The sequence below is a fragment of the Erinaceus europaeus genome, chromosome 17, assembly GCF_950295315.1.
Source record: "Erinaceus europaeus chromosome 17, mEriEur2.1, whole genome shotgun sequence".
In the NCBI taxonomy this organism is placed as follows: Eukaryota; Metazoa; Chordata; class Mammalia; order Eulipotyphla; family Erinaceidae; genus Erinaceus; species Erinaceus europaeus.
Window position 1 is genome coordinate 76,241,989 of NC_080178.1, and position 22,547 is coordinate 76,264,535.

At 46.2% G+C, this 22,547-nt stretch overlaps 2 protein-coding genes across 2 annotated transcripts in view; both read right to left on the reverse strand.

The window, feature by feature from the left end:
- Positions 1-22,547, reverse strand: part of INSC (INSC spindle orientation adaptor protein) — a 548,619-nt gene that overhangs the window by 382,157 nt on the left and 143,915 nt on the right. The window lies entirely within an intron of this gene.
- On the reverse strand, positions 17,847-18,377 carry LOC132533966 (dystrophia myotonica WD repeat-containing protein-like; the record flags this gene model as incomplete). Its single annotated transcript, XM_060177341.1, has 1 exon — positions 17,847-18,377. A coding segment is annotated over one exon (360 nt), but the record flags the coding sequence as incomplete, so codon positions are not given.

Here is a 22,547-nt window from a genome sequence, read left to right on the forward strand (position 1 = left end):
CGGAACATCTAAGGTACTATACAAGTTGTAGGTGTCTTGTGCCTGTGCCTTGGCCCAGTAGGATTTTGATCTCAAAGGCATGTGGTTCAGGCACTTGCAGACCTGTAAACAGAGTGGCGCAGAGAGACAAGGCACTGGGACCACTTTGAGGCTGGCTCAGACGCTGACTCTCCCACACACTGGCTGGAAGGCCTTCAACAAATTCATTATGTTTGCTGAAGTTCATTTTTGTTTTTCCCCTGTAAAGTGAAAATAGTGGGGCCGGGCCATGACACACCTGGTTGAGCGCACATGTTACAATGCGCAAGGACACGAGTTTGAGCCCCCAGTCCCCACCTGCAGGGGGAAAGCTTCACAAATGGTGAAGCAGGGCTGCAGGTCCCTCTCTCTATATCTACCTATCTATCTATCTCTCCTTTCCCTCTTGATTTCTGGCTGTTTCTATCCAATAAAATAAATAAAGATAATATTTTTTTGGGTTTTTTTAAGTGAAAATAGCAATACTTCCCTCATCCAGGTGTGGACTATAGTAATGTGGCAACAAATGTTTAACAACAACTTTTTGAATTCAGAGAACAGCCCTTTGCTGATTTCCGTGGCGTCAAGACTCCCTACGGCCAACTCCAAGTTACCAACACGGACTCGCTAGATGCCGAATCTGGGTGTCACATACTCTTGACTCTGACAAGGCAGCCAGAGCCGGTACACCGACAGGTTTTCCACGTGTCTGAATGTATATTACTGGTACTTAGAGCCATGTCACAATGATCAGAAGCTGAGGAAGACACCAGAGCAAGCCAGGGGCTTAGGGGGTGGACGGCAAGCAGATGTGCATTTCTGGGGTAAAGCAATGATACCAACAGCTCCAAGCAGGTCGTGTCTAGGCACTGCAGTGAGGTTCAGAAAACTAGATCAGGAGAAAGGGGAAGAAGAGTCTCCCTCAACCCCCCCCAAGGCTTGAATACAGAGGACTGAAAGTCACACCCAGTCACAGTATCATCCACTCTTCATCACCTAGGCAACTGGGCAGGATGGTGTTAGTTGCTTGGCAACACTGCCCAACCTCTCCACTCCTGTACACACCATATGGCCTAACCTCTGGTGGCAGTCCACCCTGCAGGCCAGCGCCTGTCCCAGCAACAGCCTTCTCTACTAAGGCTTAGGGGCCATTGAACGAGAAATCTGTAACTCAGCGGACTCTTACGGAAGGAAAACCCAGGAACCCAGCCCAGCAGCCTTGGAATTCAGTCTCAGCTCTGGCAGGAACCGGCTGCCCTGGGCCCTTGAGTGGATGGCTGGATTGATCTGAGTTTGTTTTCCCCCTGTGCCCCAAATGAAGAAAGAATTCCCTCTCATCTGTACAATGAGAACTTTTTTTTTTTTTTTTTTGCAAAATGGGGGATTATAATGATGGCTGCCCCTCTGCTGCATAGAACTATTCCTGGCCCCGCGTGTGTGTGGAGTCCCCAAAAGTAAGTGCAGGGAGAAGTGAGCTGAGGATTACAGTGACCAGGAGTACTGGCATCCAATAGGCTCCAGTCTCTCCAGAGCTCTCCAAGGCCAAGCTGAAGCACAGGCACCAGGAAACCAAGAGCAGCCCAGTCTCTTCCAGGACAGCGTTGGTGACGTGTGCTAATGGATTCTGAAGAGGGGTAGTGCCCTGCCCTCAGCCATCAGAGCCATTTGTACAGGCAGTACAAAATCCCACTCAGCAGTGCTCATTCTCTCTCCCTTTCTCTCTCTCTCAGGAAACTTGCAGCCCTGGAAAGTGAGCTTCTCTCAGGTTGGATTTGATTAGGGACCAATTTGGGCCTGTTAGCTGAGCCTCCAGGATCATCTCAGCCAATTACTGGCCCAGCCTGGCCTGAAGCTGGCTGCCCTTGTCCAACCTGCACACTTTTATTTCTGGCAGAGCACTCCCTGAGCCTGAGGCAAGAGACCAGAGTTACTTTGGCCCATTAAAAAGATGGAGAGAGAAATAACTCACTCAGTAAGGTAATGGTATGGGTGGGACTTGAACCAGAGCTTTAATTAAAAAAAAAAAAACTCAATAAACAGTTTTGTGCCTCGTGTATAATAAGTATGAGAATTTATAAACTCTCACCAGCTACGGGTCTCTTATGACGATTAAACTCAGAGTCTGCCAGAGGAATTTTGGCCTTCTGGGCTATCTGTGCTTTTCCACCTCTGCCAAGCCAAACAGGCTGGCAAACCAGGAGGGGGGAGGGCCATCGCAGAAGCAATAAAGTCTTGCTCTCCTGCCCTGCCCTTAAAGATGTCCAAGGGTAAGGCTCTCCCCTGGCCAGCACTGCCCTTAGGGAAGCCAGCATCTGTCCAAAGACTGTCTTTCCCTGCTCCGTTCCCTGCCTCTGCAGGAGTCTGGCTCTGGGCCTGCCTCCCTCCAGGCAAAGCATTGCTCCTGGAATGAGAGTGGGAAGGGTCAAGTCTCAGAATAATGTGTGACCGCTCCCTCCTGGGCTGCCTAACCTGGTATATTTAATAGTCCTCACTCTCCAGCCTCACACACACACACACACACGCACCCCTACCTCAATCTGCTCCCTTCTCAGCACTCTTTCCTCCCCAATCGCCCCTCCTTGCATCCTCCCTACAGTCCTGGGTCTTGAAGTCTTTGTACAAGTTGCAGCCTCTGCCTAAGGGCCCTGGCCCTGGTGGTCCTGCGTGATGTAGAGCTGTGTAGAGCAGGGCCAGCTGTTTCTCCTTATGCCAGTGAGACCGTTAATACCTCAGCTTCCCTGCTATAAAATGGAGCCTGGGACACCTACATCACAGGGCGATTATCAGGACAGGTGGCGTGCATGTCATGTGCACACATGTACCCGGTTTGACATGCACTCACTGGATGTCATCAGCCATGTCATTTTCATCCTTTACGCTAAAAAGATAATTAATAAATAAATAGCAGGGGGCAGATAGCATAATGGTTACGCAAAGAGAATCTCATCCCTGAGGCTCCTAAGTCCCAGGTTCAGGGGTGCACCACCATTAAGCCAGAGCTGATCAACGATCTGGTTAAAAATAAGGAGGAGGAGGAAAAAAGAAAGAAAAGATAAAAAGAAGTAGGAGGAGGAGAAGACCAAAAGGAAGAGGAAGAAGTAGGAGGAGGAGAGGAAGAGAAGGAGGAGAAGGAGGAGAAGAAATAAAGAAACAAGGGCAAAATAGCTCACCTGGATAGTGTACCTGCTTTGTCAGTTTCCATGTTGTGGTGCCTTCCCCCAGCCCCTGTCTGTATCTCTCTATCTGAAAAAAGTTGGCCCAGAGAGGTAAAGCCCTGATGACAACCAAAAAAAAAAAAAAAAAAAAAAAATCTTTTTAAGTAGCACCATAGAGTCCACAGATTCATCTATTTCAATAAATAAAGCTTCCCAGGAACCACAGACCCCCAATAGTTTAGATATTGTCTAGAATTCCTTTGCTTCTGCAGTGGCAGAGCTGAGCAGTCCTGACAGACTGTACGTGGCCCCAAAGTCAAAGTGATTTCAGGCTCTTTGCAGAACAAGTGTGTTGGCTGCCTACATTCAGGCTCACTGTTAGGACGATGCCCGACTGTCACAGCCCACGGCCCCAGACTGAACAGCCTATCTGTCTCCCTGCTTATATCAGCATTGCAGTTCATTTGGGGGGGAGGGTATGCTTCCGCTGCTGGACTATAAGCCCTTTGCTCCCCTAGCTCAGAGCTGAAGAAGTGATGAATAAGGCATGAACCAGCAAGAACTCAGACCTGGAGCCACAAAGAGACTCCAGTCCAGTCCTAGTGAGCTGAGCAGTGCTGCCCAGTTTGGAGTAGGGCAGACTCCGCTTGCTGAGTGAGGGTTCCTGGGACATCCACAGCAAGGACACCAGCTTTGTCTCATTCTTGTCTGTGCTCTGAAAAAATGGAGCCAATGCAGACTGAGATTCAGTTGCAACTGGAATTCAGGAACCTCAGCTGATGGGAGAGAAGCAAAAGCAACCTGGGTCCCTACACAGAAGCTTTCATTCTGCCTAGTCCTTAACTATGTCACACACTCTCACGGCTTGCCCTCCCCCGGCATTCACTAACCTTAATGGCTTCTCAGATCCCGTTCACCAAGTCACTTACACAAAGCTTGACAGAAAGCGGGGTGGGGACGCAGCATCAAGACAGAGAACCCAAGAAGCACACCAGGAAATAAAGAGACTAAAAAAGCAGAAAGACTGGGAGTCGGGTGGTGGCACAGCGGGTTAAGTGCAGGTGGCGCAAAGAGCAAGGACCTGTGGAATGATCCCGGTTTGAGTCCCTGGCTCCCCACCTGCAGGGGAGTCGCTTCACAGGCGGTGAAGCAGGTCTGCAGGTGTCTGTCTCTCTCTCCCCCTCTCTGTCTTCCCTCCTCTCTCCATTTTTCTTTGTCCTATCCAACAACGACGACATCAATAGCAACATTGATAACAACTACAACAATAAAACAATAAGGGCAACAAAAGGGAAAATAAATACATATTTAAAAAATTAATAAAGTAGTAGAAAGATAGCCCAAGTCTGAGGCCTTTTTCTTTTTTAGAATACTTCTCTGCTTTATCTTACACTCAAGAAGTGGAAGACATCTGAACTTAAAGATAAAAAAAGGTGGGAGAAAAGATGGCATGATGTTATAAACCCCTAAAGTCACATTCATTCAAACAGGAGCCACTAAATCACAGCCTTGGAAGTAATTACCAAGGACCAGGTGATGGTGCAACTGGCTAAGCACACATAGCACCATGTGCAAGGACCTGTGCAGGGATCAGGGTTCGAGCTCTGGCTTCCCACCTGCAGTGGTGATGCTTTGAAAGTGGTGAAGTGGGAGTCGGGCGGTAGCGCAGTGGGTTAAGTGCATGTGGCACAAAGCACAAGGACCAGCATAAGGATCCCGGTTCGAGCCCCCGGCTCCCCACCTGCAGGGTCGCTTCACAGGTGGTGAAGCAGGTCTGTAGGCGTCTGTCTCTCTTCCTCTCTATCTCCCCCTTATCTCTCAATTTCTGTCTCTATCCAATAACAAAAAAAAGTTTTAAAAAGTAAGTGGTGAAGCAGTTCTGTGGGTCTCTCTCTCTCCTCCCCTCTCAATCTATCTTTGTCCTATTGAATAAATATAAAACACACACCAAAAGAAAAGAAGAGAAAAGAAAAGAAAAGAAAAGAAAAATGGCCACCAGGAGACGTGGATTCATAGTGCCAGCACCAAGTCCCGGCAACAACCCTAGAGGCATAAAAGGAAAGAAAGAAAGAGAGAGAGAGAGAGAACAAAAGAAAGGAAGAGAAAGAGATCAAAAGAAAAGAAAGAGAAAGAAAGAAGACATGGGATGTCCTCACTGTGTCTTAGAGGATGCAGTGATGGCAGTTCAGACACATGTGCACAAAAAGGATCATATCCACAGAGGCTGTTTTTATTTCCCTCTTGTTGCCCTTGTTTATCATTGTTGTTGTTATTCTGATTGTTGTTATTGATGTCATTGTTGTTGGCTAGGACAGAGAGAAATGGAGAGAGGAGGGGAAGACAGAGAGGGGGAGAGAAAGACAGACACCTGCAGACCTGCTTCATCGCCTGTGAAGCGACTCCCCTGCAGGTGGGGAGCTGGGGGCTCGAACCGGGCTCCTTATCCATCATCATTTATTCAGAGGTTGGAACTAGGGAGATTGTGCTCATCCTCCTAAACCTGAACAAAAAGAAAAGGAAAGAAAAAAAAAAAACCTCACTAACAATGCACACTGTGAACCCTGGAGGCTAATCAGTCTCCATTACTGTGAAATCTCAGTTTAACCAAAGATTCCCAGCCAGTGACGCACTGACTGTAAGCAATATTTGAAACAATAAAATCTCCCGTAACAGGGAAAGAATTCAAAGAAGTCCTTTGGGTCTTTGTGAAAAGGTTTGGCCCATATAAACGCATGCTGTGTAACCGAGGACCTAAGAACAAGGACTAGGTGACATAGAACTTAGACAAAGGTACCGACAGAGCCAGGGGCAGAAGAAATCCCAGAAGTGCAAGGAGCAAGGACACGTGGCCAGAGTGTGTCCCTTGGGATGTTTCTAGATGCCGTGTATAGACACTGCTAAAGAGGGACTGAGGACGGAGCGTCATGGTTACGCACAGACCTTGCAGTCCCCAGTACCACAATCAGCCAGAGTTGAGCAGTGCTATGGCCCGCCTCTCTCTCTCTCTGTGTGTGTGTGTATCTTTCTATGCCTTGCATTAAAATAACGAAATAAAATATATATTTCTTAAATAAGAGGTTCCAAAAAATAGGTGTCTTTTTGGTAAAATCTTTAGTATGTCCTTAAATATGACCTTTAGAAAGACACAGGTATTTCTTTTCTCTTTCTTTCTTTCTTTCTTCCTCCCTTTCTTTCTTTCTTTTTTGATTTAATAATGATGGACAAGACTGTATGATAAGAGGGGTACAATTCCACATAATTCTCACTACCAAGAGTTCTGTATTCCATCCCCTCCACTGGAAGTTTTCCTTTTTTTTTTTAGCCTCCAGGGTTATTGCTGAGGCTCAGTGCCTGCACTACCAATCCAATGCACCTGGAGGCTCTTCTTTTTTTTCCCCCTTTTATTGCCCTTGTTTATCATTGTTGTTGTTATTCTTATTGTTGTTATTGCTGTCGTTGTTGTTGGATAGGACAGAGAGAAATGGAGAGAGGAAGGGAAGACAGAGGGGGAGAGAAAGACAGACACCTGCAGACCTGCTTCACCACTTGTGAAGCGACTGCCCTGCAGGTGTGGAGCCGGGGGCTCGAACTGGGATCCTTACTCCGGACCCTGCACTTTGTTTGCACAATGTGTGATTAGCCTGCTGACCCTGAAGCTTTCCTCTTCTTTCTCCCTCTGGGAGTGTGGACCCGGGGTCATTGTGGGGAGCAGAAGGTGGAGGGCCTGGCTTGTGTAATTGCTTCCCCGCTAGACATGGGTGTTGGCAGGTGGATCCATACTCCCAGGGACAGGCATTTCTTAAGTATCTTACTTTTATTTAACCAAGAAATTCTCTTTTCTACAGAGAAATCACCTAGTTCTCATGTTCCTGAGAGTAGTTAGGGAACTGATGCAGCTACTGGAGATATCATTAGCTCTATGAGAAAAGAATCACTTGTCTTTCTGGTATCACCAGTATCCAGGACAAAGTATCTGATATAAAAGGCCTAGAAAATGCTAGTGAGGGGTCAGGTGGTGGCGCCCCTGGTTAACTTCTCACATCACAGTGCGCAAGGACCAGAGTTCAAAGCCCCGGTCCCTACCTGCAGGGGGGAAAGCTTCACAAGTGGTGAAGCAGGGCTGCAGGTGTCTCTCTGTCTCTTTCCCTCTCTCTGTGTCCCTCTCCCTTCTCAAATTCTCTCTGTCTCTATCCAATAATTAATAAATAATTAAAAAAAAGAAAGAAAGAAAGGAAAGGAAATGCTAGTGGAGTGGAACTGGCCAAAACTAGTATGGGGCTCCAGTCACAGATGCAGTACATAGCCTCAGGCATCTGTAGACGTTCCCTCACACCCGGAGGGTTAAAGAGAGGTCCACAGATGAGGAGGCTTCTCCGGGTCTCCAGACTCCAACTAAGCTCCGTTTTGAGCACAGGGTTTGCCAAGTATTTGTTCCATCGGCTTTGGACAAAAGCTGCTCTTCCTTGAAAGTTGATTAACTCCAATTCTCTGGAGTTAATCAACTTTCTCTGGACCCTCTTTCAGAACTTGAAATCACCAATCAGCTCAGAGCTGCCCCAAAGTAGCCATCACACAAGAAAAATCACTGTGTCGATTTCATCTGAAATCAGCAGAAGTTTTTTCTGACTTCTCACACTGGAGAGAGACGGTTCCAACAGCAAGACTCATGTCCGCTGAGTACCATCTCCACGGACAAAATCCTACTCTGTCACCCTGGCTATACACACACAACTAAAGTGCGTGGAAATCACTGAAATGATTCTATCACTATATTAAATTTCCTCTTGAAACATCTGAATGCACCAGCTCCAATCTGAGTATAAGAATTCCACAGTTGCATTCAAATGTGTTAATAATCCCAGGTAAACAAACCAAGACTGAAACCGTCGACAAGAATGGAGAGCAGCCAGTCTGAGGTTCGCAAGCACAATGCAGGGATAATTATACGCTAACACACTTAACCTTGGGAACACACAGAAAATTTACAAAGATCAATTGCTCATAAAAAAAAAGAAGAAGAAAAAATGTAATCAGATGAGAGTTCTTAGTAACTGGTTAGAAAACTTGACGGGAATTCCTCTGACAACACCATTCAGATTTGATTAGTTATACTATTTTTATATCTTTAATAAACAGAGTTTTGATTAGATCACTGAGCTTTTCGGCAGAAATGTTACAAGCGCGTTAGTGGCTAGGAAGAAAGTAGAGAAGAAAGACTAGGGAAAAAGAACATTTTCAAGATGACATTTTAAAAATCTCTCCAGCTGTTTTCTAGTGACATTGGCCTACCGGGACGGTCGCAACACGGTACCACACCGGACAACCTTAGCAACAGGAAATGTGTTCTTCCGCAGACCAGAAGTCAGAAATCCAAGTGCCAGTAGCCTGTCTCTGGTTTCCTGAGAGTTGTCTGTCTTTGCATAGTCTCCCCTCCATAGTCACCTGCGTCCAAATTTTCTCTTCTTATAGGACACCAAGCACACTGGCCCAGGGCTCACCCGCTGAGCCTTTCCAAAGACCCGACTCTAGGGGGCTGAGTGGTGGCACAGCCGGATAAGTACACACACAGTACCATGTGCAAGGACCAGGTTCGAGCCCACCCGCTCCCCACCCGCAGCGGGGTTGCTTCCCAGACGGTGAAGCAGGTCTGCAGGTGTCTCTCTTTCTCTCCCTCTCTATCTTCCCCTCCCTTCTCAATTTCTTTCTGTCCTATCTAATAAAATGGGGGGGGGGGGGAGGAAAAAATGGCTGCCAGGAGTGGTGGGCCAGCACCAAGCGCCAGTGATAACCCTGGAGGCATAAATGAGCAAATAAATAGACAAATATCTAACTTCAAAGACACTCACATTACAAAGTACTGGGGTGGGGGTCAGGAGGTAGCGCAGCGGGTTAAGCGCACATGGAGCAAAGCGCAAGGACCAGCGTAAGGATCCCAGTTCAAGCCTCGGCTTCCCACCTGTAGGGAAGTCACTTCACAAGTGGTGAAGCAGGTCTGAAGGTGTCTGTCTTTCTCTCCCCCTCTCTGTCTTTCTCTCTTCTCTTGACTTCCCTGATCTATCCAACAACGACATCAATAACAACAACAATAATAAAAAACAACAAAGGCAACAAAAGGGTATATATAAATTTAAAAAAAAAAGTACTGGGTTTAGACCTTCAATATTCATTAAGAAAGATGCTTAATTAAGCATATAGGCAATATTCTCTTCCCCTATTTTTATTTTTTTTAAGGAAGAGAATATCATTGAGAAAATTTATCTTAAAATGTTTAACTTACAATCTCCAACTCTTCCAGCTACATAAAACTACAATTACAACTGTATTTTTTTTTATTTATATAATCTCATATAGACTGTTATATGCTTTACATTGGGTTGTTCTACCTCTCCCCCTGCCAAGAAAATTGGTTCAGTCCTGCTGGTTTTCACAGGCCCGCTTATCCCCGCCCCAAGGAACCCCGAGAGAGTCCCAGAGTCCCAGAGTTCGAGAGTGCTTGGCGCCGCTGCGGGGGAAGGAGGCAGGAGAGTTCTGTTTGGTGATTAGTTTGGGTTAGTTTATGAATCGTTGTTCCTGAATAAAGAAATACAGCTTCCCTGCCCAGCTGTGTGTCCTTGAGTCTCTGTTACCCGCCCGTGAAGCTAGCCCGGCCAGCTGGAGCCTCCGAATTTTAACAATAGACATCACCTCACATGATCATTTTTTAATTTTCAAACAGAACTAAAAAGAGCCTGAAGGACAGTGGTGCGGCAGGGGGCTGGAGGGGAGTGCATTGTCTGGGTGAACTCTTTTGCTGGCCCCTAACAGTTGATTTTTATTGGCTAAATTTTCTCTTTCCATTTTTTTCCTCAAGTCCAGGGCATCTCCTCCTTAGATTCATGAAGAAGCTGTTGTCTTAACCATTCTCATCCTCTGGAAGTCATAATACTATTTCTAGTATACGTAAAATTCTTAGAGCTGCTTCTCTTAAAAAAATAAAAAACAACTTTCCTAGATATCTAAACTTCCAAAATCCTAAGACGCTATAAATTATCCTTCTGTGAATATCTCCAAAAGAAAGAGTCATAAAATCACGCAAGTAGGAACTTGCAAAGATTTTATCACAGAATTGTTTGCAATAGGGAAAATGAACAATCCCCCAAGTCCCCAAAAATAGAAGACGGTTTAATAAACCTGTATTAGAAACTATGCAATAGTCTTCCGCAGCCACCAGAAGGATGGGGCCAGGCAAGCATGTTTACTGATGATTAAAAGAGGCCCACCCTTTAGAAGAGTATCCAGGGGCCTAGCAGTGGTGTACCTGATTGGTTGAGCACACAAGTTACGATGTGCAAGAATCCAGGTTCGAGCTCCCGGTCCCCACCTGCAGGGAGAAAGCTTTATGAGAGGTGAAGCAGTGTTACAGGTCTCTCTCTCTATCTCTCTCCCTTTCGATCACTCCCTTTTCTATGGATTTCTGACTCTATCCAATAAATAAATAAATAAAGATAATAAAAAAATTTTTTTTTTAAAAAAGAGCATTCATATCCCTGGGGGGGGGTGTATTCACTCACCAATGCCCAGTGGAGAAGCAATTATGGAAGCCAGACTTCCCACCTTATACACCCCATAAAGATCTTTGGCCCATACTCCCAGAGGAGTAAAGAATAGGAAACCTTTTTATGGGGGTAGAGGGGAGGACGGGGAACACAGAATGCTGGTGGTGAGAATTGTATAGAATTGTACCTTACAAATATGTTTATCAGTAAAAAAAAAAAGTATTAAAAAATCTATTCCCTATTAAATTTTGAAAAGAGCTGAATATAAAATATAAAATGGTATGTATAATATGCTGATATTTAAAGCATTGATTGGTAGAAGAAAGGTAAGTCATGGACGGATGGAAAAAGATCATATATTATCAGTGGGTATCAACTGTGGCAGAATGAATATTTGCTAGTTTATTAGTTTATAGGTATCACCTAGCATATATGTATATATATTGAATTATCTAATATGTATGTCAGAAAATAAGGAAATTAAATTTTAAAAGCATGTGCCGATCTTCTCCCATTCTGTGAGGAGTCTATGAGTTTAAGTGATGGTTTCTTTGGCTGTGCAGAAGCTTTTCAAACGGATGTAGTCCCATTAGTTTATTTCTGTTTTCGCCTTCCTTGTAACTGGGTCCGTATCATCAGAGATGCCCTTGAGCTATAGATGGGGAAGAGTTCCACCAGTATTTTTCCTCTGAGTATGTCATAGTTTCTGGTTTAACATCAAAGTCCTTGATGCATTTGGGGTTTACTTTGGCTTCTGGGAAAACAGAGTAAGTGGTTCAGTTTCATTCTTTCCTGGAACCTCATCTTCCCAGAGCCCTACCCTACTAGGGAGATGGAAACAGGCTGGAGGTATGGACCAACCTGTCAACCTGTCCAGCAGAACAATTCCAGAAGCCAGACCTTCCACCATCTGCTCCCCATAAAGATCTTTGGCCCATACTCCCAGAAGGATAAAGAATAGGGAAGCCCCCAATGGAGGGGATGGGACACAGAACTCTGGTGGTGGGAACTGTATGGAACTGTACTTCTCTTATCTCACAATCTTGTCAATCACTATTAGATCACTAATAAAAACAAAGAATTCAGATCATTTTGACAATCCTCAAATGTACAGCAGATCATTCTGAAAATTAAAGTGTAGTTTATTTGAAAAAAAAAAAGCTTAAAAAGCAAAAATATTGACGCTCTTTCCACCTTCCTCACAGCGTTGGCTCAGTCTTCTGTGCGTGACATGTGTGATCCCTATAGCCTCACTCTGCAGCGTTACTGAATTTCAGATGTACTTCCGGTCAGGCCATCTCCCACCATTAGTCTTCCCCACTCCTGTTCTCCTAGCATAGCACACCCTTCCCCAGACTCTACTCCCTTCTGTATGTTTTTCTCTCTTATTCAATTGCTTTTCTCCCATATTTCCTGGCTGACAGACTCCAATCAAATATCACCCTCTTGGTCAAGATATGATTGGACTCGTCAGTCTTGGCTCTGCTGGTTCCCCAGTCTGTTGTATTTGCTTCTGTGACAGCATGTAGCCTCCTGACCTGTTAACTATTTATTTAACCAGAGCACCGCTCAGCTCTGATGGTACTGGGATTGAACCTGGGCCCTCAAGCTACAGGCATGCAAATCTTTTTCAGAACCACTATGCTATCTCCCCAGTCCTTGATCTGTTATTTTATTTTCTTTTTTTTAAATATTTATTTATTCCCTTTTGTTGTCCTTGTAATTTTATTGTTGTAGTTCTTATTGTTGTTGTTACTGATGTCAATGTTGGACAGGACAGAGAGAAATGAAGAGAGGAGGGGAAGACAGAGAGGGGAGAGAAAGACAGACACCTGCAGACCTGTTTCACCACCTGTGAAGCGATGCCCCTGCAGGTGGGGAGCCAGGGGGTTGAACCAGGATCCTTCCACCACCGGTCCTTGCGCTTTGTGCCAAGTGCACTTAACCCACTTTGCCACCACCGGACTCCTGATCTGTTATTTTCTTACATTCCTCTCACTCATCAGTACAAGTTTCAAATACGATATTGGAGTCTAGGAGTTAGTGAACCATGAGAAGATAACCTCAGTCTCTGACCTGTGTCATGGCTGTGACTGTGGGAAGGCTAGAGGGGTCACGATGGACTCAGACCTAGTGCCTGTTCCTCAGAGGAAGCTTCATCCATCGCCCAGCCTGCCATGAGCTACACCAAAGCCCAAGTGAATTTCTGTTTCCCCCACGGATGACTGCTGGCTCCCACCTAAGATTGTTTTCCAGAGGGATAAAAAAAAAAAAAAAACAGGAAAACATTCAAGGAAGGGGTTGGGATATGGAGTTCTGGTGGTAGGAATTGTGTGAAATTGTATCCCTTTTATCCTATGGTCTTGTCAATATTTGCATTTTAGAAATTTTTTTTTTTTAAAGTACCAAATGCTCCTATCTTGTGCCTTGTCAGAATGAATAAAGAACTTGGGTGGAAAAAAAAAAAGATTGTTTTCTTTCTCAGGGCAGGACCAGTATGCAGCTGTAGTTGCTCATGTGTTTCTTCCCTGCCCCCTTCTTTTCTGAGACAGCAAGAGAGTGAGAAAGTGAGAGTCCACAGCATCAACCCTTCTTTCAATGAAGTGGGGGCCAGTGTTGAATCTGTGTCACTAATATGGCAAGCAGCATGGGATCCAAGCAAGCTATTTCACTGGCCCTCACATATTTCTTAAATGAAAAAACGGAGGAGGAAAGAAAGAGAGAGAGAGAGAGAGAGAGAAAGGAAGGAAAGAAGGAAGGAAGGAAGGAAGGAAGGGAGAAAGAATATCAGGGGCCAGGCAGTGGCATACCCAGCTAACCGCACACATCACCATGCACAAGGACCCAGGTTCGAGCCCTCACTCCCCACCTGCAGGGGGAACACCTCATGAGTAGTGAAGCAGTGTTGCAGACGTCTATCTTTCTCCCTCTCTATCTCCCTATCTCCTCTCAATTCCTCTCTGTCCTGTCAAATAAAATAACATAAAAGACCAAAAAAAAAAAAAAAGAAGAAAGGAGAAATATGGCCGTCAGGAGCAGTGGATTTATAGCACCTTCGCCAAGCCCCAGCAACAACCCAGGTGTCAATGATGATAATAGCAATAGTAATACTAATACTAATAAATGAATACGATTCCTTAGTGCCTAGGGCACAGCATTAGATTAGAAGCCTCAGGACTCCCTCTTCCCCAGGCCCCAAATCAGAAGGACTGGGCCCACCCAGACAGACAGGCTCTCTCAGGAGAGCACATGGCATCAAGGTGGCTCTCTGAGTCTCCAAAAAACGGAGAACCACCTCAGAGACATCTCTGCAAATGTCTGACAACAGTTTTCCTGGCCCACACTTTGCAATCTTGTGTTGTTTTGTTATATCTTGCTTCAATTTTTAACCAACAGAATCCCTCACTGGAATCAACTGTTCTTGGTCTGTCACTGTTTCCTTCCGCTGGGGCAACCCCCACAGCAACTCTTGCTCTCTGAAAATGTGTTTGCAGACCGACCTGGACTGTGGAAGTCTACGCGGGGCCACAGCCTGCCTTGTTTTGAACACTGCACACCCGTTAGTCTGAAAGGCTAGATGTGACGGAGAGTGAAAAGTAACGGGGCGGGCCGGGTGGTGGCGCACCTACCTGGTTGAACGCACATGGCGCAATACACAGGGCCTGGCTTGCGGAGGGGAAGCTCTGCAAAGTGCTAAGACAGAGCTGCAGTTGTCTGTCTATCCTCCCGCTCCCCTCTTGATTTCTCTGTCTCTGTCCAATAAATAAATTGTTTTTAAAAAGAGAGAATGAGGTAGCAAGTGGCGGCACACCTGGTTCAGCGCTCACATTACAGCGCACAAGGACCCAGGTTCAAGCCCCTGGCCCCACCTGCAGGAGGAAAGCTTCATGAGTGATGAAGCAGGGCTGCGGGGGTCTCTCTGTCTCTCTCCCTCTCTATCTCTCCTTCCCCTCTCAATTTCTCTCTGTCTCTATCCAATAATAAATAAATAAAAATATTTTTTTAAATAGAGAGAGAGGGAGTCGGGCGGTGGCACAGCAGGTCAAGTGTACGTGGTACAAAGCGCAAGGAGCGGCAGAAGGATCCCAGTTCGAGCCCCCGGCTCCCCACCTGCAGGGGGGTCGCTTCACAGGCGGTGAAGCAGGTCTGCAGGTGTCTGTCTTTCTCTCCCCCTCTCTGTCTTCCCCTCCTCTCTCCATTTCTCTCTGTCCTATCCAACAACAACAACATCAGTAACAACAATAATAATAACCACAACAATGTTAAATAACAAGGGCAACAAAAGGGAAAATAAATATTAAAAAGAGAGAGAGAGAGAGAGGGAGGGAGGGGCTGGGTGGTAACGTACCTGGTTGAGCACACATATTACAATGCACAAGGATCCAGGTTTGAGCCCCCACTCCCCATTTGCAGGGGGAAAGCTTTGCGAGTGGCGAAGTAATGCTGCAAGTGTCTCTCTATCTCTCTCCCTCTCTATCACCCCTTTCCCTCGACTTCTATCTCTATCCAATAATTAAATGAAGATAATTTAAAAACAGACAAAAAGAAAGAATGAATGAAGAGCAAAACCCAGAGCCAGGCTCCAAACCTACTCCTGACACCATGTGCTACAGAGCAGACTGAGATCTCTTGTGTGTGTGAGGAAACGGTGCTCATAACCACATCTACTCCAGAGGTCAGCGAGGAGGGTTGTGGGGATCCCCCCAGACAGCAGTGAGACCTAAGGACAGAGAGATGTAAGCACTAGCTGTCGGCAGTACTGGACCAACACCACATTAGCTTTTTGATTGCTTGTTTCTGTTGGTGTCTGTAAAGTGAGAGTTTCACTGCTTAAAAAAGAAAAAAAAAAAAAAACTTTCCAATGATAGACAGAGATGAAGACTGAAGCTACCGACCTCCCTACCCAGTCCCCAAAGAACAGTGACAGAGAGGAGAGGGAGAGGGAGAGGGAGAAAGAGGGAGAGAGAGAGGAGAGGGAGAGGGAGAGGGGGAGGGGGAGGGGGAGGGAGAGGGAAAGGGAGAAGGAAATAGAGGGGTTGCATTGGATCAACCTTCTCCTGGTGCATCCCGTGAGTCCCCATTCATTGGGGAAACTGATGATCCTTCCTAGCTGACAGAATCCACATGGATCCCAGTCACTTTCAAAGCCAGCAACAAGCAGCTCCTGACAGCTCTCAAGCTGACGCTGTTGACTGGCTACGGAAGAAGGGCAAATGCTAGAAGAAGAAGAAGGGAAATAGAGCAGATTGAAACTGCTCTAGTCTGGCATTGGAATAAGAGTTTTCACAAAGCCCTTCATTTCATGGCCTTCTTTTTTTTTCCATTTCTGTTCACACTCCCCCCTCTTGTGGCTGGAGCGAGAATTACAGGTGCTCCTCGCCAGTGGCTTTTAAAACCACAGAGCAGGAGACTGGCAGTTGAGGTGAAGGTACAGCTTTGTGGGCAGGAGCCACACACCTGCTCCTTATTCAAGTGCTCTGGGATGACACGAAAGGAAAAGAAAGGCCCCAGGAAAAGTGTATTTCCTGCCTCTCAGGAAATGTCCCCTAAAATTGCATTATTATTATTTATTATTACTATGAGGGGCGCAGAATCATCTGGGGACAGAACAGTAGGAGAGAAAACTACAGCGAACAAGAACCACCCTTGATTACCCATCAGCACCCTGTTCCAAGCTGCTCCAGGTCCCTGCTCACACGATAAGCTCCACCTGCAACAGCTAAAGGCTCAGTGTCACCCATTTCATGATCCCTCCCAAGATGTCCTGCCACCCCCCCACCGGCTCCACCTTTTTCAAATTAAGACTCTGCTGTGATCGGGTCAGGTGTGCTTGCGCCTATAATTATACATGTCCGTTTTATCCTCTCCCAAGCAGTGAAGAGGAAAGGCAAGAGACTGGGTGTCAGGGATCTCCAGTTCCCAGCCTCCAATATACGGGGTGCTGAGAAGACAGTGGATGAAGGTTGGGGAGGGCATAACGCTTCTGCAAAATAGCTTCATGACGGAAACTCTGAGGTCCCAGGTTCAGTCCCCAGCATCACCATAAATCAGAAGTGATCAGTGCTCTGATATCTGTCTGTCTGTCTGTCTATCAATCTATCACCTCTACATTTCTCTCCATGTCTATCTCGTTAAAATAAGGCATCTCTGGCTGACTAAATAACCCACTTGGATAGTGTGATTCTTTGCCACATGTATGACCCAGATTCAAGTCCTGCCCTTCTGTGTCGTGATCTTCTTTCTGTTTACTCTCTCTGCCTTCTCTATTTCTATCTTGAAAGAAGGGGAAAAAATACAGAGAGAGAGAGAGAGATAAAGGAATGAAGAAATGAAAGAAGTGAAAGAAAGGAAGAGAGAGAGAGAGGGAAAGGGAAGGAGAGAAAGGAGAGATCAGAAGACAGTGCTGTCTGTCCTTCGGTCGTCGACTTCATTGTCTGTCCTCGGTCTCCTGCACTAAATGTCTGTTCCGTGACAGAAGGGGCAGCTAGGCTGAGGGCCCCGGAGTCACAATGGAGAATTTCCCAGGACAGTTAGTTAACAACTCCGTCTCAACTGCACAGCACATCTGCATTCGAAACGCTCCGACACTATCTCGGCAACTTATTGTCAAGTGATTCAGAGAAAAGAAAGATGAAGGGGGGGCAGGAAATGGAGAAGAAACAGAAGAGGAGAAGAGAAATGAAGCGTTAGAAATAAGGAAATACCAAATGTCATGGCTGATAAACCTAGCCCAGAATAGATGAGTAATCATTGTACCTTTTCTTTTTTTCTATATTTATTTATTTATTTATTCCCTTTTGTTGCCCTTGTTGTTGTTTTTTTTATGGTTGTAGTTATTATTGTTGTAGTTATTATTGTTGCTGTTATTGACATCACTGTTGCTGGATAGGACAGAGAGAAATGGAGAGAGGAGGGGAAGACAGAGAGGGGGAGAGAAAGACAGACACCTGCAGACCTGCTTCACCGCCTGGGAAGCGACTCCCCTGCAGGTGGGGAGCCGGGGGCTCGAACGGGGATCCTTATGCAGGTCCTTGTGCTTTGCGCCACGTGTGCTTAACCCACTGCACTGCCGCCCAAATCCCTGGTTGTACCTTTTCATTTCTTCCGTAGTTTTGAAAATTTTTAAATATTTTTTTTTAACAAAAGAGAATAAATAAATATTAAAAAAAAAAATGCAGGTTTGACTTCAAGTGACAAGTGGTTTGACCTGGCCATGCTGGGCCCACTGGCTGTCCCGCACCCCTCCTAGGGGTCTCTCTCTCTGGTCCCCTCTCGTTTATGCCACCAGTGGCCCTAGAAGCCTGCTGCCCTAAGTCTTGATGGGTCCTGTGCACTTGGGTTGGGGTGCCAGGGGACTCACCGCCTTGCCCGGCCGGGCCCAGGTGCAGATGAGGCCCTCCTGACAGGCGGTGATGATGCAGTCCTCCAGGAAGAGGAGGACGGTGAGGCGCTCCTGGGCGATCTTCTTGCACACCAGGGGCTCCAGCAGCGGCACCTCGTGGATGCGAGGGCACAGGGCCGTGCCCAGCACCTTGGCTGGGTCCAGACGGCTGCGGGGCGCAGGGCCGCTGGGCTTCTCCCCGCTGCTGCCTCCACTGCTCCCGCCGCCCCCGCGGCTGATGTTACCCAGGCTGTGGTAGCGTTTGTGCTCTTTCTCAGCCCCGCGTTTATTATTGGATAGAGATGGAGAAACTGAGAGGTGGGGGAGGGGTAGAGAGGGAGAGAGACAGAGAAACGGCAGCGGCCCAACTTCACCACTTGTGAAGCTTTCCCCCTGCAGGTGGGGACCAGGGGCTTGAACCCAGGTCCTTGTGCACTGCAATGTGTGTGCTTAAAGAGGTATGCCACCACCTGGCTCCCTAGTTTTGAAATTTGCCAAAACAAAAGGAGAAAATGCAGTAAAATAAAATAAAATTGCTTGAAATTCAAAATCAAGTAGCAGTCAGGACATGTCTTAGCACATAGGATGGCCTTGCATGCCTGAGTCTTGGGGTTTGATACCCAAGTACTGTGTCTGCTCTAGATTTCTCTCGCTCACTTGCAGAGTAAAAAAATAAATTATTGGGAGTCGGGTGGTAGCGCAGCGGGTTAAGCGCACACGGCACAGAGCACAAGGACCGGCGTAAGGATCCCGGTTCGAGCCCCGGCTCCCCACCTGCAGGGGAGTCGCTTCCCAGGCGGTGAAGCAGGTCTGCAGGTGTCTGTCTTCCTCTCCCCCTCTCTCTGTCTTTCCCTCCTCTCTCCATTTCTCTCTGTCCTATCTAACAATGATGACAACAATAATAACTACAACAATAAAAAGACAACAAGGGCAACAAAAGGGAAAATAAATAAATAATATTAAAAAAAAATAAATCCTTAAAAAAATTAAACATGAATAAAGTAATAGGTCAAGAAAAATGAGGCCACAAATAAAAATGGACAGTTTCTCTGGCTAGGGCCCACAAACGGATGAGCAGTATAGGTTCAGAAACCTCAGGAAGGTGTAAACATCAATTCATGTGTTCATGTGTTTTTTTTTTTCTAGAAAGTTTCTTGTTTTTAATTTTTTTATACTTATTTATTTATTTTCCCTTTTGTTGCCCTTGTTGATTTATTGTTGTTGTTATTGATGTCATTGTTGGATAGGACAGAGAGAAATGGAGAGAGGAGGGGAAGACAGAGAGGGGGAGAGAAAGACAGACACCTGCAGACCTGCTTCACCCCCTGGGAAGCGACTCCCCTGCAGGTGGGGAGCCGGGGGCTCGAACCGGGATCCTTATGCCGGTCCTTGCGCTTTGCGCCGCCTGTCCTTAACCCGCTGCTCTACCTATCGACTCCCCTCTAGAAAGTTTCTATCTTTTATCAGACTTTCAAGGAATCTGAAAGACCCCATCCCCCCCCCAAAAAAAAAGTGTTTTAAATAATTCTCAAAAAAAAAACCACAGGGAACATAATTATCAGACTCTAGAGACTCCTCTGTGGGGTGGCAGCTGAGGTGATCAAGCTGAAGAGAGAGACCTGGAGCACCTGCCCAGCCCTCAACACGCAGCATGTGGGGAGACCAAAGAAATGCCGTGAAGCTTGACACCAACAAGTGCGACCGGTTTCATGGGCTTAGAGAGTGACAACAGGGTCCACAATGTTACTCCTCACCCAGAAAATGCCCACCCAAAGAAGCTTCACCAGGCAATGGCCTTGGCCAGCCCGCCTGGCCAGGAACACACATCTGTGTTCTGAACCAGCTGACCGCATTCTCTCAGGGCCGCCCGCAAAGGAAGCTTGGTGGAGGGGGTGGCGTGTGTCTCAGGACACCAGGGACACTCTCAGCTATAGGGGAGAAGACAGCGGGCCGCTAACTAAGATTGATGGGTTGTGCGAGGCCGGCAGGCCAAACACAATGCAAGGACGGCCGAGTGGGGGAACAAAATTAGCTTGCAAGATTAGAACGTATTGACACAAGTCAGACAACTGTCATGTCACAGCTCCTCACTGTAATCCTGATTGGCAGGCAAGCATTTCTGATTCGGATGGCCACGGAGGAGAGGTGACTGCAATCTGTCTCGCATGACATCTGCTGGCTGGCAAGTCCCCCCGCCACCCCCACCCCCAGATGGAGGAGTCAGCTCTTCTTAGCAAACTGTGTCCCCAGGGTCTCGTTTGGCCAGGCCCCAGGCCAGAGGTAGGTGGCCGGGTGGGAGAAGGCAAGGATAGGTATGTGGTGGCTTGTAAGAATTGCAGCTGACATGGGAGGGTAGGTTTTCTGAGTCCAGTGCAACAAGTACAATCAGATGACTCCAAGGACAGGGATGGCAGTGGGGAAACAATATGGTCCATTGCTCCTGCCTTTAGGAATGGCCAGTGTCTCCAGAGAGGCCAGACCAAGATCAGCTTCTACAAGACGACACAGGCCAGAGGCACCAAGGCAGTCCTAAGCCAGACACTATTCAGCTGGTTCTAATGGGCATCTGAATGCCCACGAAACTCCCCCTTTTCATTATTCTCTGCACTCACAGCTTACCATTCAAACCCAAAGAAATGGGTGATAGTTGTCAGCCCCTTTCAAGTCTAAGTCATGGGTGGGACATTCCTTGTACACTGCTTGATTTTTTTAAAAGATTTTATTTAGTTATTAATGAGAAAGATAGGAGAGAGAGAAAGAACCAGACATCACTCTAGTAGATGTGCTGCCAGGGATTGAACTCAGGACGTCATGCTTGAGAGTCCGGTGTTTTATCCACTGTGCCACCTCCCGGACCACCGTTTGAATTTTTTCACTTGGGCCTTCTAAGTTGACTTCATGAAATACAGAACCAAGCACAAAGGAGTGTTTGTGAAAGGATGTGTTTGAGTGTCTATAGGCAAGATGATTAGATGTCTGGAACAAACAACCCTTAAATGCCAGTGTCTTCACACAGTAAGTACAGATTTTCCTCACTTCTGCCAAAGTCACTGCTGGAGCAGACACCCCCCACCCAGCAACGCCACAGAAGAAAAGAATGGAGCTCAGAAACCCAGGTTGCTTTGATCTGGGACTCCCCCTTCTCTACATTTAAACGCAGAGGAAAAGAGTGAGTTGGAAGTCACACAACTACTTCTTCGTGCTCTGACCCAGAAATCAGATAGGTGTACCATGCACGTGCATGGATGCGTGCACACGCACACACACACACACACACCAGTCTGCCTGCCACTTATATGAGCCACTCACATGACCTTGCCAACTTCAAGCGACTGATGACTAAGATGAAACAGGTGGAATGTCTCTGCCAAAAATTTTTCACACGTCACTAATACCTTTGGGTTCACTGACGAATTCCAGACAAAAAATACAGTCACCTGTGTGTCCTGCTCAGACGCCAGCCTCTGTCTCTTCCTGAGTTTCATTGTTACTGTTTCTTTGTTTGACTTTATAGTCTGACCATATACTATCTTATTCTCAAATATCATAGTGCTTAGTCACACATGGTTTTCATTTTCTTGTAAATAAAATATGTGTAATTTGTAACTTCTTTCCATGTTATCTGGCAATGATTTGTTGTCCTGTGCTACTAAACTTCAGTTATTTTTCACCCTTGCATAGCTTTCCATGGAAGAAATGAAACATTTTATTTATCTATTTGAATAGACATTGAATGCACAGTTTAGCAGACATTTAAACTTGTCTCCAGTTCTGGATATTATAGAGACTGCTGCTACACATTTTCTTGTACATGTCTCTGGAAGCTCAGCAAAAGTCTTTCTGCAGAATCTTATCTAAGCTGGAATGTCTGAGGTGCAGGCAGGCTGCCCTCCTGAGACTGTGTGAAACAATGACCCACCCTTAACCCATTTATTGGCAACTCTATTGGAAGAGTTGTAAAGAGAAAAGAATGGATGTCTGTAGGAACAGGTAGCAATGAAAAACTTCCTGGTTAAAAAGAAAACTGCTGTGTACCAGCCCTTGCCGTGGATCCAGTCTAGGATTCAATGCAGAGAAGTTGCTTGGTTATTATTCTTATTATTTATTTATTGGATAGAGACAGAGATAAATCAAGAATGAAGGAATGAAGGAGGAGACAAAGGAAAGAGAGAGAGAGAGAGAGAGAGAGAGAGAGGGAGAGACTGGCAGCACTGCTTCACCACTCATGAAGCTTTACCGCAGGGCTTGAACCCAGGTCCTAGTTCAGTTTTGTTTTTTTTTTGGTGTTGTTGTTCTTATAAAACCACAAATCCCAACTATATGAATAGAACTCCAACAAAATAAAACCAAAAGAAGAAGACTTGCACTAAAGAAACAAGAGGTCATGTATAATACTTTTCAAAAGATGTTCCATCTTAGCAACTACAAATTATCTCTGACATCAAATTAAAAAGCTTC